Source organism: Ceratotherium simum, chromosome 17 (genome assembly GCF_057802395.1).
Source record: "Ceratotherium simum simum isolate JZ-2026a chromosome 17, ASM5780239v1, whole genome shotgun sequence".
Taxonomy (NCBI): domain Eukaryota; kingdom Metazoa; phylum Chordata; class Mammalia; order Perissodactyla; family Rhinocerotidae; genus Ceratotherium; species Ceratotherium simum.
The window spans coordinates 4,094,224-4,114,065 of record NC_141916.1 but is presented as its reverse complement, the minus strand read 5'-3'; the positions used below and the strand labels follow the sequence as shown (position 1 = coordinate 4,114,065).

The window sequence follows — 19,842 nt, the reverse complement described above, 5'->3', positions numbered from 1 at the left end:
CATTCCAGACTGTTTTTCCCCATGTGATAGAGGGCATTGAGTTGAATTTACCAATTGCCAGAGAAGCACTCTCATTGACCCAGCTTGGTTTACGTGTCCATTGCCAGACCAATCACCATAGCCGAGGAAATGGTACAATATAATTATGTCAGTTGTGATCAATCAATAATAACCAAATTGGAGTGGAAACAGGGGTGTTTTAAATATGAGGATTGTTTTTCTCAGGGAAAAAAATGAATTTCAGGGCAGACAAACAGACGTCTATTACATGATACAAACAGAAAGCACTAGAATGTGTTTTTCATTAAATAAATGAAAAGGTTGGCGACCTTTTAGAAATAAACAAGAAAAGAAAAAAGAAAGAAACATTACCACATGGATGTAGGCCCAATACAGAGTTCTTCTGGGTTTGTATAGTTAAAATAAAAATAGCATTGAAGGAATTACTCACCTCCACATACCATATGTTACATCAGTGAAAGAGTAACGTGAATAGAGAGGAGGCATGAAATCTTATTGCACATTACATCTAACAGAGTCTATGTTTGGGTCAAGATAAAATTTTGAGCATGTATTTGTTGGAATATGCAAACCACTTAACACATAATTTATAACTTATTTAAAAGAGACATAGGTTTATTCAGTGGCTTGCCTTGTCTGGAAGGGGATATGTTCATACTGGAAGGGTTTAAAGAGAGGCTGGATGTCCATATAGCAGGGACACGGAGAAGGGACTTCCTCTAATGAACAGCAGGCCTCCCTAACCGAACTCCAAGGTTCCTCCTAATTCTAATATTCCTGTTAAAATTATGCCATTTTGAGTCCCCTGAAGGGATATTCTTTGACAAAAGTAACTGTATTTGCAAACCACAGAGCAAATGGGCATTGATACAAAAAATACTGTTAGCCGGTTTTTTGAGTCAGTGATAATCACTGTCATTAACATAATCTATAAATAAGACACCATGTTAATCTGACTCATAATATTATATTAGGAGATAGTTTTTGTTCAAGAGTTTAGTTTAAGATAAGATGACCCACTGCTCAAAAGAATAAAGCTACCTACAAGGGAAATTAACAATTCTAATTCATATGTAAATGGATCCCATCCCTTGAACATCAGGAGAAGAGTCATCAGGGAACTAAAAGATGAGTGGAATAATGGATGGAAGACCAGACCCTCTCAGGAGATCTTTCTTCTAGTCTCAGTTCTTCAAGCAGTAGTGGGGGCTCACAGAAGTCACTTAACTTCTTTGTATCCTACTAGATTCATCTAAAAAAATACTCCGGTTGGACAAAGTGGATTCCAAGGTCCCTTTCTACTTTAATATTTCTTTAAATTATTCCATGTGGAAAAAAAATACAGCTTGAGATGATAAAGTTGATCACACAAAATACTCCAGACAAATGGAACACGGTAGCCCATCAATTTTCAACAAAATAACTATACTAGAGATGGAAAGCAAATCTTAGGAAAGAAAAATAAGCAGAGTTGGCATAAAACACGAAAGTTTGCCCTGCTTCTATATAATTGATGTTTCTTCTAATTCATTTGGGATTTCTTGCGTCAAACTAAGTACAGCTAAGGTATGAATCATCCAGTAACTCATATCCAAGACCTGTCAGTTCAATGATCACTGTTTTTAACATAGAAAACCTTGGAGAGGTAAAGATAACCTAGGAAATGCGCTGCCCTCTCTCCTTCCCTTCCTCCCTTCTTCTCCCCTGCTCCCTCACCCCTCTTATCCCCCCATAGGCCAAGGAAGCCCAGAGCCCCTTTGATGCTGTGTTCAGCTTTTGCACACACTGGAGCAGGGATCAGCCATCCTTCCAAAGCACATGTAAAAGTACTCACTCTGTCCTTTTGGCACACTCATTAAGAGAGAGAATCCTAATTAGATGTCACTTCTGGAAGAAGAGAGAATGTGGTTACAGGAATTTACAAAAAACACACAAAAAAATCTTGTTAAAGGAACTAGTGAGAAGAAATTACTTGAAATAATTACTCACACCAGTTCCTAAAAATTCTCACACTACAAGTCTCCACTATCAAAATTGCTGTTTCTCCAAAAAGAACAATGCAGGGCATTTTTCAACGAAATAAAAGAAAGTATGCAGCCCTCTTAAAGTGCAGTTTGAACTCTGGGGACTTGCAATACTTACACCGGTTAACTCAATAACCCAGCTAACAGTGTTTCTATACACACACATCACAACTGTTGCTCAATATCTATTAGAACAAGCAAAGAACAACAAAACAATAAAATAATTTGTAAATACAAATGGCCTTTCTTCCAAAGGTCTAAACCATATTCACGTCGCCCCTCGCTCCAGTTTCCCTGACAGGAGATCAGCACGGAAGGTGAGTGGTCGTTCGGCCTGCCCTGAGCAGCTTCCCACGCAGCTCTCCTCCCGCCCAGGTGAGGCAGGAGGAGAACGGAGGGGACCGGTTACCATGGAGGAACCGCGTGCCAGCTCTATGCCATTACACATGTGCAAAGGTGCAGCGCCAGAAACAAAAGGGGCTCACATACCTTTCATATTCGTAAGAGATAAACAAATTCCTCCTTTTCAAGTAACTTGATAACCCTGCCCTGCATGGACCACGGCAGGTCAGGGTTTTTATCGTGGATATGAACAGAGTTAAGAGAATGCTTATAAACTGCACATTATCTGTTTTATAACTTGAATATTACCCAGCGTGGTTAAATAAAAATAGGGCCAGAGGGTTTATTTTCTGTATGACAGATTAATCAAAATATGATCTTCCAGAGCCTTTAAAAAGGCATTGCTACAACACAGTATTTAGTGAAACATAAATAAAAGCACCAAACACAATAAAATTAAATTTCAGGATCCTTTTCTAGATTTTTGTTAAACATTCAGTTTTATGAATCAGCTTTGCAGTCAGGGCAAGTTTCTCTTAAGGAAAAATACCACAGGAATCATCTATGGGAGAATTTCAGAGTAAATGGCGCTTCTTGGCAGACAAAATTAAATAAAAGGTGAGGTCTAGGATTTACCAACATGTTCAGAATTCCTTAGGTTTAAACACATTCTCCAAAACTCCTGAATATTCAATGATAGATTATTATCCTAAAGGAACAGGAATCTCCTTACTGACAGTTCCTGCCAGAAAAACAAATCCCTCAGGACATTCAGGTGAATTTTTTGGTTTAAATCCTTCAGCTAATATCTTTACCTGAATTGTTTTAGAAATAAAACAAAGTTTAAAATGATATAGTTGTAGAACTTGAAAAATCTTAAGGAAAAAAAAAAAAATCTTAAGCCACCTCCTGTCACATTTTAGGAAATGAAAACCCAAAAGAGTTTGTTTTTTTGCCCAAAGCATTTGTCTAGTTTATTTAAACTCTAACTCTAGAATTATGAAAGGATAGATGAGTGATGAAAGCAGATTTTTAAAAAATCAAATATAGTCATCCAAGCACAATGACATACACCAAGTCCATATAGAGTCAGGGAACATTTAAAGTCAGTCTATCGTCATCATATCATTGATAAAACTCAGTTTTGACTGAGTTACAGAAAAATCAACCATTTTTAGAATAACCTCTCTTTCATAGCATCTGACCCTGCAGAAATTTTAATTTAGGCTCTGACATTTCCTTTGATTATAAGCTGTATTGTATTTAAGATAAAGGAAAGGATGGTGAAATTCTGAATCAGAACCATAATAAAAGAGACATTATTTAGGATCAAGTTAATTATCAGTAAGCACTTGAGAATGTATAAAGGAAGGGCAGATTTATTGGGGAATTTTCTGGAAAGGTTTTTCTATCTGAATCTTTCATTATTATATGTATAAAGTCCTTGTGATCATCTGAATCACTAGATAAATTGACAAGACAGAGAGTTAAATTTCTTTCAAGAAAAAAACACTATAGAAAGAAAAACAAGATCGACGCTTGTGGTTTACCAGCAGCACCATTAACTAAGATGGAAATGTCATCAGCAAATTCCACCAAGTTTTCAGCCTAAATGTAAATAGTTTTTCTAAGCCATCTAGGGAAACACAGGGCATAAACTTTTAAATTATGCCAAAGACTAATTAAAATAGATATGCCATAGATGTAATTGAATTCAACCTTACTACCCATTTGAGAGGATTGGTTTTAAGGATCAGTCTCACCCTTTAGTGCTTTTCTACAGCCATAAAATACAAGTGGATGTCTCCCCCACCCAATTCAGAGACACCCTGAAACTGAAGCCAATGCACCGAGAGGGCATTATGTTGTATGACACATCCTCTTTAAAAGCCCAGGCTGTCTGACATTTGATGAAATGTCAAATCCCAAGGGCCCGAATCCACTGTGACACATTCTGTTTATTATGTAGCAGCTTGAAGTTGGGGACTCAATGTGCATCTAACTCTACAAAGTTGTGTGTTACTTAACAGGCGCTTTCTGATAAGACATAGAGGAAAACATCTGAAGTAAATGACTCTTATGTTTAGCATCTTATCCTTACCACGACCTTGACAAATCAGATAAGTTAAGACACGGTTCTCTTTAAGTTGCTGCACTTGATGTAAAAAGACCACTGCCTTAACTCGATCATTTTCTTAACTCTAGTTTGGGGATGTTTCTGAGATACCTCCATAAATGTTTCTCCTTGCAGGCACATTTTGAAAACTTATAAAGTATCTCTGTTATTTTCCAATTCTTACCAAAACTAGTAGGATGAAGGCATTTGAGAGAGATTGATTCTGTTTGTACAAACACATCACAACACAAACCCAAAGTGTGAATTTGACTCAATATCTATTGGTCGTAAGAAATGTGTACAATGAACATCAATGTAATTAAAAGTTCCTAAGCTTCTTTTTTTTTCTTGATCTCTAAGTTTTCAGAATTACGCGTGCAAGTTGACAGTATTTTTTGATGTGACACAAATCTTAGTTGAATTCTTGAATATATTATGGAAACTAAATTTAGGAAACATAGAATGTCACCACATTAGCACACATTATTCATGTGAAAGCTTTATAAAAAAGAAACATCTCTACAACTCTGAGTTTACTCTGTAAAGGCAACATAGCCATATTATTCAAGAAAATGTCAAAGAATTTTGCATTATTGTGTTACTGCCACCATATGAATTTTCAACCCTCAACTTTCATCAATCACAACAGAATTTCTGGCATTTGGAACTAATTCTCATGGATTTTAATACCACAGAAATGGAATCTAAATTATTTATCAGTCAACGCTCAGAGGTTGTAACTGGGATATATTCAAGGTTAGACATCAAAACTCTGGGAAGAATTAAAATTGAAACACAAGTTTATAAAGATCCATATTCAAGAAGATAAAAAAATAATTTGTAACTTCGTAAATGTAGATCATACATAACTGTCAGTTTCCCCAATTAAGGGCACCTCATAAACCCAATGGTCTCTTCATGTAGCTGCTTTTTCTCTCTGCACCCTTAGGCATTTCTGGGCATCTAAAATCTATCAAGACAAGTCTAAACCTCACCAGGAATGTACAGCACTGATAAGTACAAGAAAAATTCTAGTTCTCTGCTCTTTATAAGCTAATTTATAAACGTCTTAATATGGATACATTGTTTTATTCTACAGATATTGCTGCATCTAGTTGATAGCAAAGTTTCCTTAATTTAATAACAAAATTATGAACATGCACCAGAGAAAAGCATTTGAACTTCCTTCTACAAACAATCCCTCAGATTAATCACAGATAACTGTCTGGAAGTCTGTATCAGGAGCTTTAATCATCAGCGTCAACCTGAATACGAACAATTATTTCTTCCAAATAAGCTAGCCTTCCCTATTCAGGAAGAAAAAACCCAGTTATCCAAAAACAATAACTACAACAGAACATATTCTAATCACCTACTACACTGGTTTGCAAGATACTTTTTTGAATGGCTCATTAAAATGATAACATAATTAATTGCACCTAACATATTAACGTGCATAGACCTAGACTGGTTATACTGTCTAGATGCTACCTGATGGCTATTCTCGCAACAAAACAAGCAAAATGTAGCACTTCAGTCCTTACAGAAGGCTCACAGAGAACACCATCTGGGAAACCTTTTGCATTTAAGATTAAAGCTCCACACAAGGTTTATTGTTAGCCCCGGCATGCGAGAAGGAACGGAGGGTGGAGGGGAGCGCTTACTTCGAAAATGCTCTGCAGCGTAATAATAGACATCCTCATAGCCCTCGTGGTAATCCTCTTCAGGTCGGTACTTTTTTCCCTTTCTTCTCCTAGATCTTCTTATCTGCTTGACAAAACCCAGGAAGCGGTCCATCTCGCACTCACCCTGCAGCCTGGCTCCGCCAGCACCAGAGCGGAGCACAGCCCAGCTGCTCCGGGAGCTGGGGGAGCATGAACGCCCAGCACCAACCCGCGCCGGACGCGCTACCCTTCCATCTGCCTCTGTGCCACCATCAACGCAGAGAACCGAGCCATGGGAGGGGGGACATCACAGCGATATGGGGTTGACAAGATTTCTCACTTTGCTCAATAAACTGTCAAATGCGCAACTTAGGAAAAAGAAAAAGGAAAAGAGAGAGAAAGTGAAATGATAATGAAAGACTACGAGAAAAAACAAGCAGCTTTGGACTTCAACACAAAACAGCGCAAAGTTCAACAGGAGATTCAGCTGAGGCGAGAGGGGTGCCCGCGCTAGAAATTCCCTCTCCAGCGTCTCCATCATCGGGGCGGGGGTGGAGGAGAAGAGAGGGGCGGGGAAACTTGTTAGTCAATGGACTGAACCAAAGGTAGAGACTGAACCGACTCTTTCTTACCCGCTAATCCCACCCCCTAATCCTAGCACCCCGATCGCAAAGCACGTGCTTGGGAAACTTCTTGGAAAGCTATTGTTTTGCAACGGGCAGACGGGTTAACCCTTTGTGCGCTCTTGCATATCATATTCATGAACAGCAAAGTGGTTTCATCCATATGTACTGCCTCTTGCTGACAAAAGTGTGCTGTATGTGTTAATTGGAGCAGCAGAGAGAAGGCTCAGCAGCTGCTTTCAAATGACACGTTTACCCACTGGGCATTAATGTATTCCAATCGCTGTTTGATCTAAATATTAAAATGCACCTCACAGAGAGGCTGCTCATAGGCTTAGTAACAGCATATCATAGTAAGCAAATAAAGGAAACCACATGGTTTTAGAGAAAAGAAATACAAATAATCCAACTCGGCTTACACCAAACTCAAATCTACACCTCTCTGAGTCGTTACACGTTTTAAAAATATATGAAAACAAATGGGCTAAATAGCAAATAAAACTTAGTTTTTGGTGAAGATAGAGGGGGGAGAGAAGTTTCAAAATATGTCACACTCTGTTCATCCTTTGTCTCTAAAATCACAAGCAATGTTTTCTCTAAGTACCACAATCAGAAACACTTCAGAGTAGATGAAGAGGTACTCTACAGTCTAGACAGGTCAGCGTTACTCATGGATCATTTTCTCTCTAGCTTCTTTCTTCAGGTCTTTAAACGAATGCAAATTTTTAACACTAGGAAAAATTCAATTTGTTTACAACATAATTAATCAAACATGTCAGCATATTCCCTACTAAACTACTAATATGCTGCAGCTCCCTGTTCCCAGAAACGTCATTTTTTAAAAAGCTGCCTACTGTATAAAGGTCGTCAATATCTATGCAATATCAAGTCTGTAGGACGATTCCAGAGGGAAATGATTGCACTCTGCACTCTGTTAGATTCACAGGCAATCCACCTCTCTAAATTGAGACAGTTCTCTATTTTCAGATATTAATTGCTAATGATGGAGTAGGGAGACATTTACTTAGAGAGGTAAATATTCATCAACCAAGAATATTTCAGCTCTGAAATGTGTAAAAGTTAGGTTGAATGGTTACATGAATTTCTCCGATTCCTAGAGATTTCCCATTTTTTTATGCCTATGAGTGAGTTTGTGAAGAGAAACACAAACTTAATGATGCTGACAAAAAGATGCTATAAAATGTTTTATGAATACCTTTAAACAAAAAATCACTTGTCCTTGGTTCCAAATCCTTGCTTTATAATTCTGACTCCCTCAACCAAAGTAAACTAAACAATTAAAAAACAGTGAACTACAACTTTGAAGATCTGGAGTCTAGATCTTGAATAGTCATTAAATAAGTGATGATAACAATACATAATCTCTTTATTTAATCCTCCTATCAACCTTTACAATGAGGTGATATTTCTATGGATGAAGAAGGAAGGTTCAAAGATGTCTTAGTGGCTTGTCCAAGATTGCGAAGGTTAACACTGCCAAGTACTACCTGGTACCAGGTATTTTTTTCATACAAATTCAGAGATTATCTTGTCTTTCTAAGAATTGTTTGCATTCCGTATTTCATTGTTTTCTATATGTTTGCTATTCACATGGGATTTGAAAATAGCTGACTTTCATTTTTAATTGGGCTAAACATATATTCTGGTGTATGTGATTAATTCGTCAAGTACACTTGACCCCAGAGATTATGCAGGCACCAAATTTTACCCAACTACGCCTGAATTATAACTCCTAAATTAGTGGAGTACACGTTCCTTAAGTTTTGTAGTTTTAAACTCCCAGTTTGATCTAAAAGGACTGACATTATAGAGCAGATGATGCTTCGATAGTGAAGATGCTTTTTACATAGACCAACTTAAAACATTCCGCTACAGTTTACTAATTTTTAATTTCAGTATTTAAAGAGAATTAGATTTTCTCAGGCAGTGGTAAGCAACTATTTTTGAATAGAATCAATGCAAAGTAAAATTGTCTACATACCAAACTTCATATTTCAGAAATAAACAGAAATTATGCTACAGCACCTTTCTATTATTTTCCCAGTTTTGAAGGATTTTATTTGGGAGGTTAACATTTTGGTATCTGATTATAATGACAAAATTTTTATACAAGATGAAGTTTGGCAGTGCTAAGGAAGAGTTTAGAGTTCAGCCATATACTTGGAGGGGTATGGTAGAGGAGAATAATCCTAGATGCTTGGGAAGCAGGAATAGGGCATCTGTCATTTAGAGGAGGTCTAGTTGGGTCACAAAGCATGAAAGAATGTGGCAGCGTGCCATGTGAGGGAGGGGAAGCCTGTGTATATATGTCACAATTCAGAAGACAGAAGGCAAGACACTGCTGCTCTGCCTGAGGGGTGGTGCAGGTGGACCAGATCCTTGCATCAGTCTTCCTGTGTCCACCTCTCTGAATTTTTCCCATCTTCTATCCCAAATCCTCCATGTTTAGCAATGGAGGACCAATCTAAAATCTACAAGGACTTGCTGGTACGCAGCAGTTAGCTAACACCCCACAACAATTGAAAAATTAGTAGAGTGAAGTTCAAGTCCACTCAGTTAGTTGTACTACTGCTTCTGTCGAGAAAATCGCCCTTTCACGCTGTAGCATGAACGCTGGTAAGTGGTGTGACTCACCAGCTATTGCACTCTTCGGTCTAAACAGATCAGACGGTTGAGAGGTTGCAAATGGCAGTTCACGGGACAAGTATCTCCCACAAATGTGTTTTGTTTGGCTCACATAAGTGTTGTTTGGTTTGTTTGTTTTTTTGAATTGGACCAATATCTAAAAGTCAGGAAATTCACAAATAATCAGACATTTGCTTTTTTCTTAAAAAGTCAAAAGATCAGGCAACTCTAGGCCCAATTCCAACATGGCAACTATTGATTAGAGCTGAGTGGTGGCTGCCAGCCATAAAATAACATATGCTTTCCTCTTAGTCACTGTCTTCTCCCCTCCCCGGGGCCAACTCTCTCAATCAGTTACCACCTGGCCCTGCAGGCATTGATGCCTGCGAACCTCGAACATTGAACCTCGAACCTCGGGTGAGGTTCCAAAACACTGTCTGCTTTAAGAGAAATTTCAGCTCTTCTATATTTTCGTGTAAAGAAAGCAGATTACTATGACAAATTGGTTTTAGTTGAGCTAAATGTTCACTAAACTATAAAATTAAATTTCTTAGAAAAAAATTTGTTCACATGAGAAAATAAAGCAGGTTGAATTACTCAACAAAATGTGCTTCAACCAAGAACAGTAAATATATGTTAGTAAATATTTAAAAACAACAACAAAAAAGCTAATTCTTTTCTTCCTGAAAAGTAGGCAACTGCCTGAATAGCATTTACACAGTTTCCAAACTCTTCTGAATTAGATTCTCCATCCCCTTTTAGGAAAAGAGGAATAGACCAACTACTGAGATTAAATCTTCAATTTACACCCTTCCCTAGATCACTGATTAAGTAGTACCCTTCTGTGTTTACTTAGATTGAGTAATGGTTACAGTCTTTTCTGAGTAGCAGTATGGGATGTCTGGCCTACCAGAGAAATCTTTGAGACATTAAGTCAATCTAGCACTTTCAGATGCCACAGCGTTTGCACGTGTCGTCAAGAACTGCGGCAGAATCCCCGTGACCTTGGAGGAGACACTCTGACCCACTGAGGATGGCAGACGAGGGAATACCTGCTGGTCCCCGGCAACGAAGGTATTGTTAACCTTGCCAGATCCAACACAACTTTACTGTGCAAATAACTTGTAATATCCCCCTTCACCAGTCTAAATGCAATTCTAGATCACAGGACATATGCATACATAATTTAAACATAAAATGTCTTCATAATAATATATATTTAAATATATGTTTAATAATATGTATTTAAATTAGTAAATCTGAGGACACAACCACACCAGAAGATGTAGTTAGATCCTTGCACCTACTTCTAATGAATGATTTCAAACTTTAGAGATGATCAGAAGCCATTCCATACAATGTACAGAAAATACAAGGGTTGAGTCATAGGGACACTGCAGCAAAAATTAATATGTTTGCTCTATATTAAAATTGTGAAAAATACCTCATGTCAAGAGAATAAAAAGACAAATCACAGACTGGGGGAAAATATCTGCAAAAGATACGTCTGATAAATGACTGTTATCCAAAATATACAATTCTTAAAACTCAACAATAAGAAAACAAACTACTTGATTAAAAAATGGGCCAAAGACTTGAACAGACTCTTCACCAAAGAAGATACACAGACGGCAAAAAAGCATATGAAAAGATGTTCCACATCGTATGTCATCAAGGAAATGCAAATTAAAGCAACAATGAGATACTACTACACACCTATTAGAATGACCAAAATCCAGAACACTGACAACACCAAATGCCGACAAGGATGTGGAGCATCAGGAACTCTCATTCATTACTGGTGAGAATGCAAAGTGGTACAACCACTTTCGAAGACAGTTTGGCAGTTTCTTACAAAACTAAACATACTCTTACCATATGATCCAGCAATCACACTCCCTGGTATTTACCCAAAGGAGTTGAAAACTTATGTTCACACAAAAATCTGCACTCAGATGTTTATAGCAGCTTTACTCATAATTGCCAAAACTTGGAAGCAACTAAGATGTCCTTCAGTAGGTGAGTGGATAAATAAACTGTGATACACCAGATAACGGAATATTATTCAGCGCTAAAGAGAAATGAGCTATCAAGCCCCAAAAAGACATGGAGGAAACTTAAATGCACACTGCTAAGTGAAAGAAGCCAATCTGAAAAGGCTACATACTATATGATTCCAAGCATGTGACATTCTGGAAAAGGCAAAACTATGGAGATAGTAAAAAGATCAGTGGTTGCCAGGAGTGAGCGGGGAGAGAAGAATGAATAGGCAAAGCACATAGGGTTTTTAGGGCTATCTACAGAGTAGAAACTACTCTGTATGATACTATAATGGTGGACACTTTATTATATATTTGTCCAAACCCACTGAATGTACAACAGCAAGAGTGAACCCTAGTGTAAACTATAGACTCCACGTGATGATGATATGTGAACGTAGGCTCATCGATTGTAACAAATGTATCACGTCTTACTCTGCCCTAACTACACTTAGATTTCCTAGAAGGAAACACTGTCTGTTGGTGTACCAGAATTAAGTCCCTCTAGACAGAGTCACCAAAGCCCTGCAATCAACAAACGCTCCAATTCTTACATTTATTTAAGTAATGAAAACACTTGTTTTCACTGTGAAAAAAAATAAATAGTAAAACAATAGCTCATGTCCAAAACAGCGCTCATCAGAGCCTGAAGTAAAGTACTTTCAATGTAAAAGTAAACTTTTCCTTCGCCTTCCTCAGGCACACAGACTGGGGTAAGTGGACACACCCACACAGAGATGGGCATTCACTGTTCCTGGCGCTCAATACATCTTGCTGTTGCATTCATATGACAGCAATGCCAGGATACCACGGTTAACAAAAGATACAATTCTAAGGACACACACTTTTTTAAGAATTTAGATTCACAAAATATTGATGTTAGAGATCATTCTCAGATTCTCTATTCCCCCCTCCCCACCAACATGCCAACCCCAGGTTCCCACCAGTTCACACTGGAAATCCTAGACCACACATCTCCTGAAGCATCCCTGACTCTGCCCTGGGAACAGAAGAGTGGACTTCTCCTCTGCATTCCAATGGAACCTGGCTTCTGCCTCTTCTCCCCTCACAGTCTAGTTAGTTCATGTACAGTAGCCACCGCTACTAATTTGAGATATGCAAAATGGTCTGCATATTTTTATTTGATGTGCTATCTTTATTTCATGGAAAATTATAAATATATATTTAATTTATTTATGACTTTTAACTCTCTTGGCTATTTTTTCTATAAGGCTCTTTTCCGTAAATTAACCAACAATAATAATAATGACAACAAAAACAACATCACACTTAAATATTTCTTGCTATGTGTCAGTCTTCAAGAGCATCACGTACTCACTTAATCCTCCCAACAGTCTTATGAAGCTGGTACCAGCATGTATCCTCATTTGTAGATGAGGAAAGGAGATACAGAAAAGTTAACTAACTTGCTCTCAGCCACACAGCTGAGGGTGGCACATTTACTAGTCTGAAATGAAATTCATAGATTATATAACCTTCACACATAAAATTTAAAATATATATAACCTCCTAATAACAAACCAGGCAGTTTAGAGTTTATGCTCTTAACTAACATGCTATGCTGCCTCTTGAGAGTTATTTTACTTTAACAGTATTTTTTAAATGATGATTATAACAAATTGCTATGGTATTTAGATGTCATTGTATACACTCAAATGAGTGATCTAATGGATTTATTTAAAATTCATAATATGCTACAAATGACCTATTTTGCAAATATTTAAATGATGAAAAGTATGATGAAGAACTTGAGATGTGAAGTTAAAAATCTGTGAAGGGAATGTCTTTGTTTTGAAAAAAAAGTTTTAGACCACTGCCTAAATGTAGTGGTGGTACCTTTTCACCTTCGTATCCTTAGCTGGGAGAACATGTTCTATGCTCAGTGTCTGATGAGTGGATGAAAGATGGAATGAAGAGTGAGTAAATGGATGAATGAATAATTAATTGAATGAGGCTAAAGAGACAAGAGGCCAACCTAAGCTTGCTCACTGAGAGTGGGAGAGCCGTTATATAATGTAAATACAGCTGTGTCCTGCCCCACGGGGCTAACGGGTCACGGAGAAGACAGGGATGTGAGAGGAGGCATGAAGACACAAGTTTTGGCTTGCTGCCTTGCCCTCCTGTGACGCTCCAGGAGAAAACACCCATTAAGCCATGGCCCTTTAAGTGGAAACAGATCTGAAGGAGATGCCTGGAGCTGACCTAAGCCACAGCCTGCAGCCAAGCCCACAGGTCTTGCAGTCTGCCAAGTTGAGCCCAGCCTTGATTAACCCAATTGCAAACTCGCCACAAACCAGTGAACAGAAGAATAGAAAGGATCATTGCTGTAAACCCTTGGATTCAGAGAGTGGCTCAGAATGCAGCATATAGTACGTGCGACTAAGGTACCACCGTGTCCCTGTCTAGTACAGTTCCCGCTGCCCTACAATGTCTATTGTTTATCTGTCTTTCCAACTACACTGGGAGGTACAGACGACAAGAGCCCTATCTTACTGATGCTTAGGTCTTTGGTCTCTGCACAGAGTAAATGTTACATGTTTAAAGATGGAATGAATGGATGAAAGAATGAAGTTTTACATAATTTCTGAGGTTTCTTTCAGTTCTACTTGTAACCACTCAAGCCCCCACCCCCTCACTGAGTAGGTGCAAATACACATTGGGGAGCCTCAGAAATAGCCCAATGCCTGCCTAGGAAATAGTCCCAGCACAAGCCTGGTAATGATCATCGTTCCTGCTGTTCCAAGAATGCACGTCTTGACACACAACACACTCACGAGGAGAATCCTGTCTAGGTCCTCCAGAAATTAAGATCAGGATGCGAAAGATTCTCTTCAGTTTTAGGATCAGTAATGGTACTTGTTAGAAAATCTAAATTAGGCTTGGCCTTAATTCTTAAGGGAAAAAAAAAACACTTCTTACTTTCTTTGGGCCTTGAAAAACCCATTTCTGTCTTTTTCTACGTTATTTATTTTTAACCCCCAGTAGATGTTTTTGGAATTGGATGTTTCCGGAATTCTGGATTATGGGAGAATAATCTCATAATCCATGTAGCCCAAAGCCCAAACCAAGGAAAGAAATTCTGGTCTATCTATTTAAGTTTCATCAATTCTAACTAATTGCTTCATGTCAGGAAATTTAGCTTCATAGTGGGAACAGAAGTACAATGTTATCAGGAAAGGCTGGAAATTGGCGTACCCTCAATTGGTCAACTTTAACCTCTATTATTCCATTTTTGTACAAAGACTAAATATTCTTGAAAAAGAAGTATAAACTATTGGATTACTTTTTTCAAGAAGAATGACACAAAATCATATAGAGGCTGTTGCTAAGTCTTTCAAAATATCCAAATTAGTTTCACAAGTGTGCATAATATCCATTTTTCGCCTAAGTTAAATTTTTTTCTGCACTTACTTTACTAAATGGGTGTACAGTATACTGAACAGGTACATAGTACCTTGTGCCTTTTAAGTCGTTCACTGCTGGGGGTGATGCAAGGTTAAATAAACAGAGAGAAGCATCTTAGTCCAGTCCATACTTGGTAATATGTCATTAAATGAAAGGAGAATGCTGTTCTGTTCATACTCTCACCCACGTACTTGGCTCCCACTGAGCTCCAGATTCATACAACCATATCCCACTTCCTACTGAGACGCCTAATACGCATCTCCAAGATAACAAGCTCAGAAACTCCAGGCCCAGCCCTCAAATCCGTACCTCCCATTGCAGTCCCCATGTTGGTAAACAGTATTATCCTTCCAGTTGTTCCAATCAAAACCAGTCATCCTTGATACCTCTCCTTTAGACTACCCACATCCAATTTATCAGCCATGCCTTCAAATAAACCCCAAATCTACCCACTTTTCTATGCTCCACCGCTACCCCAAAGCCAGCCAGCGTTCTTTCTAACCAGGCACCTCATTTCTGCTCTTGCTGTTTTCCAGACAACAACCAGAACGATCAGATTAAACATACATCAGATAATGTCACTTCCCTGCTTAAAACTCTGCAATGAGTTCCATGTGCTCCTACTGCACATAAAATAAAACTCCACAGTCCTTGTCAGGGCCTTTAAAGCCCACGTCAAGCAGTCCCAGCCTGCCTCCCAGCTTATCCTCGTGTTGCTCCACAGTGACCTGGAGCAATTCCTGGCCCTGGCACAATGCCAAGCTCAGAGTCTCGTCCTTCCTGTTCACTCTGCATCAAATGCACCAAGATCTCTGCATGGATGGGTCTCTTTGTATTATTCAGGTATCAGCTCAAATTTTTTCTCCTCCTGGTGGGGTCACCCCAGATCCCCCACTATAACATAGTCCCCACAGTGACTTTCCATGATAACAGCCAGGCACTTCTCCCTATCAGAAATTACTCTGTTTGAGCCAGCCCTCATGGCCCAGCAGTTAAAGTTCGGCTCGCTCCACTTCGGCAGCCCAGGTTTGGTTCCCAGGTAGAACCACACCCCTCATCTGTCAGTTGCCATGCTGTGGCAACAGCTCACACAGAAGAACTAGAATTTACAACTATACACACCTATGTACTGGGGCTTTGCGGGGAGGAAAGGAAGAAAAAGGAGGAAGATTGGCAAGAGATGTTAGCTTAGGGCAAATCTTCCCCCGGAATAAAAGAAAAAAAACTTGCAAAAAAGGTTTTAAAAAAGAAAAGAAATTTCTTTGTTTGACAACACACTGACTTGTATGTGATCTGTTTCCTCTCCTCCAGGCTATGACCTCCCTCTGCGTGAGTAAGGACCTTCACCTTCAGTTACCCGGCTCTACCCTGCCGGGGTGAATGGTGCCTGGCCATATAGACAAACAGTAAGCATCTGTGGAATGAATGAATCAGATTTAGTGTGAGATAAAGCACACACTGTTCATGGAAACACACTATTTAAATTATACCAGGGCCTTTAAAGTTTCCTTCTTAAAAAGGGTATTAAACACCAAAATCAGCCAGCAAGGATATAAAATAGGGCCAGTTCTAAAGGTTGCTCAGAGCTGGCATGGATTAAGTAGCTAACACGTCACAAATGCTAAATACATTTTATGGAGTGAATAAACAAATCCTTAAAGGTATAGACATTCCAAAAGCCCTTTGAAGCTAATGGCTTTAAACTCTTCACTAAACTTGTAGCTAAAGCTAATATCAAGTAGAAAGAGGGCTGAGAATTCACCCATCTCCTGTTGCACACCCAATGCTTAATAACTATTGAGTGTGCAACATATATATGGGAGCAATTGAACAAGTAAATGCACAAACAGATGAATGAACCAGCCAAAGGTTCAACAGTAAAAGTCAAGGAGAGAAGCAAGAACACAGGTTAATCCAAACTAGATAAACAGCTCTTGAAAAATCAACAACTCGTAAGCACTTTGACAGCAAACCAGACAAGTATGCTGTAAATGACAGCTAGAATGGGGGTCTAAGAAAGGGCTTTACGAGAAAAAGGCCAGGAAGGTAAGATGAATCATGTGAGAAAGCACTTAGAGAAAGGAAAAGAAGAGAAATTGAAATTAGATTAGTCATCACAACTTGAAAAAAAAGTGAGACATAGGAAACTATTTTAAATACCAAGAAAATGTTCCTGTAGCCAAATGAATCAATAAAAAAAAAAACCTAAGCTTTTTGAATGCAATGTTTTGGTAAAATCAACCAACCAACCAACCAAGAAACCTAAATAAACAAATAAATGTGTGCCATTTAAAAATAATTTTTTCTTGTTCTCTAGTAGCCTGGAAGGACAAGTGGGAGAGAGAGAGAGGGAGGGAGGGGGGAGGAGGAGAGAACGGGAGAGAGAGGGAGGCAGGGAGAGAGGGAGGGAGGAAGGAACTATGATTGAATTCCCAGGCAATAGAAGCCAGTAGGTAATATATGCAGAACCATCAATGTAGAGCTTAAGTGGATCCAGTGAAGTCTCACAATTACCTAAAAAGACTTCCTAATCAGCACGATTTTTTCCCTATCACTTGAAGCCATCTAGCTGCATAAAAATAATAATATATTGCAGCTAGAAGAGACTTTCTAGTCTAAATCTTTCTATCTACAATACATTATATCTTCAGGGAAAATACGAATTCTGATACTCTGCATAGTTTTGAAGCCCCTATAATACTCAGGTGACACATTAGCATTTCAAATTTGGAAATTATTTTTAAGTTTTTATTTTTAACTCTCCTATGCTCATTCCAACTTTAGTTATTGATTGAACATTTTAATTAATTTTGCATGGTGGAAAAAAATCTTTAAAAAGTGAAAGAATTATCTCAGTTATCCAAGCCCTTTGAAGCCTAATACATTGGGAATCTCAGAATGACTGCCTGGCATTTCCTTTTGCAAGATGTCTAAACAACCACAACAAATTTACAAATGCAGACATGCCACGGTGAAATTCCATTTCACGCACAGTAAGCAAACATTATCAAACTATCATCACTGTCCTCCACTGTCTTTTTCACTCAAAATCTTGTAGCCAATGGATGGTTGACCTTGAAATATTTCACAGATGGATGAATTGGCTCAGTTTATTCATCAATTTGCAGACTAGCAAACTCAGCCTATATGTATTACTGTTTAGGCAGGTGGCTCCATGCTTTATTCAATAAACAACACAAATAACTAGTTATTAGACAGAATCAAATTAGAGACCCAATTAGCAATTATTCAGGGAAAAAATCTTCTAAAAATAATGAGTATTTTTTCTGCATTCAAATTTCCTTAGAAATTTGATTCTGCTTTCATTTCTTAATGGCAAATTTCTTTAAACAGTTTGCATCGATTTCAATGAAAGCAGGAAAATCCCTTCATTGAAGAAATCATCAGATTATACAGGGGTTTTGGAAACTAAATGAGGATTGAGTGCTATAGAGCGCTGGGTATTTACTCACTGATACTACTGTATTCAGTATTTACCTCCATTTTTAGATCGTATACAAAAAGGAAGCTTTCTTTATTTGAACACGTTTGGTTTTGTAATACTGCTGAATCATTTGTCATTCTCAATTTATCAGTTGCTCAGTAAATGTAATAAAGATACAACATTAAAACATGCAGGAAAAAAACCCTCATAATGTACTTTATAATTTTGATGCCAAAATTCCACTTAGTATGTGAGAACCTTCTGTTCAATTCCTATTTATTCAGTCTAAAAATTGTTACACAGTATAAACTTTCAATTACAACCTATTGAAAAGGCAAATCGTTGATGCAGATTTTACACCACGGAAAATTTCTTTGACTAAGGAAACATTAAAACTGACAGATATGAACTAAACAAATTTTCTTTAAAGTTGCGATACACCAGTAGGGGCGCTCTATTCCGTGAGCCCAAAAGTTAGTATTAGTCATGATTTGCATGTAAGTCAGTTATCCATACCCATATTGACTTTTTCTTTCTTATCATTGGTGCATCACTGAGTAAATTTCTTTCCATAAGCAGCACCCTAGCGACCTCAAACTCTCCAGAAGTGATGTAGCTATTTTAATGATGTAGTTAACATTGAACTCCTGTTCAAAGCCCATCTACACACAAGAATATCTCAAGACTCTTTCTGTAATGCATATTACAGAAATGAAATTCAATTACTTTTGCACAGTAACGACTGTCAAAGTTTAACTCGCAGAACATATTCATTAACCCTATCACAGCTGCTCGCCACACAACCCACAATCCTCTGCTCACTCAACCTCGAGTCCAAGGGCAAAACTTTCCTGTCATTGTCGTCGGCTGAATGTCTGAGCACATACTTTTCCGTCTCTTCATTCGTTCTTGCAACAAAGAATTTGCTGAATGCCTACCAGCACCACTGAGCACTAGTGATACCACACAAAATGAAAAGCAGACAATGACCATCTCTTAATGAAGTTTATACTCTGGGGGAAGGGAATGGCAGTTTACAGAAAAAGTAAATAAACAAAGCAAATCAGTAAGGAGGACCTACACTGGACATTTATATCTATATAGAAAGTGCTCCACACACATTTGTTTAGAGAATGAAGCAATTACCATTTAATTCACTCTCCCACTGGAACCTTACTAACAAAGCAAGTCACATCCCATTACGAGGCACCACCCAGTGATTCTCACGGGGGAGGGGTCATAAGATGGGTGTGTCAGCACCGCCTGCGGAGGAGCTTTTTCCAACCCACCAGGACCCTTCAAGACCCTGCTCAGGGACCCCTCCTCCAGGAAGGCTGCCTGATGCTCACCCTCCCTGCTCCCCTCCAAGGGGTCTAGGCTTGGGAATTACAGCATCCTGGACTATTCTACTAGTTAGGACCTGGGTCAGGTGCTTACACAAGATGGGAGGTTTCTTTCTCAGGTTTCTCATGTTAAGGTCTGAGCTGGTAGATGGT

At 38.5% G+C, this 19,842-nt stretch overlaps 1 protein-coding gene across 8 annotated transcripts in view; it reads right to left on the bottom strand.

Moving 5' to 3' along the window:
- The window catches only part of GRIP1 (glutamate receptor interacting protein 1), a 623,621-nt gene that overhangs the window by 368,882 nt on the left and 234,897 nt on the right, over positions 1-19,842 (bottom strand). For 4 of the 8 annotated variants that reach the window (XM_087442055.1, XM_087442056.1, XM_087442059.1 and 1 more), the window contains exon 1: positions 6,168-9,928. The exons of 2 other annotated variants lie outside the window; for them this stretch is intronic. In XM_087442055.1, the coding sequence (XP_087298181.1) occupies positions 6,168-6,300 (133 nt within the window). In that variant the 5' untranslated portion in view covers positions 6,301-9,928. Of the gene's footprint in view, positions 1-6,167; positions 9,930-19,842 lie in introns of those variants that run through there. 2 more of the 8 variants (XM_087442061.1, XM_087442062.1) reach the window with 2 other exon arrangements.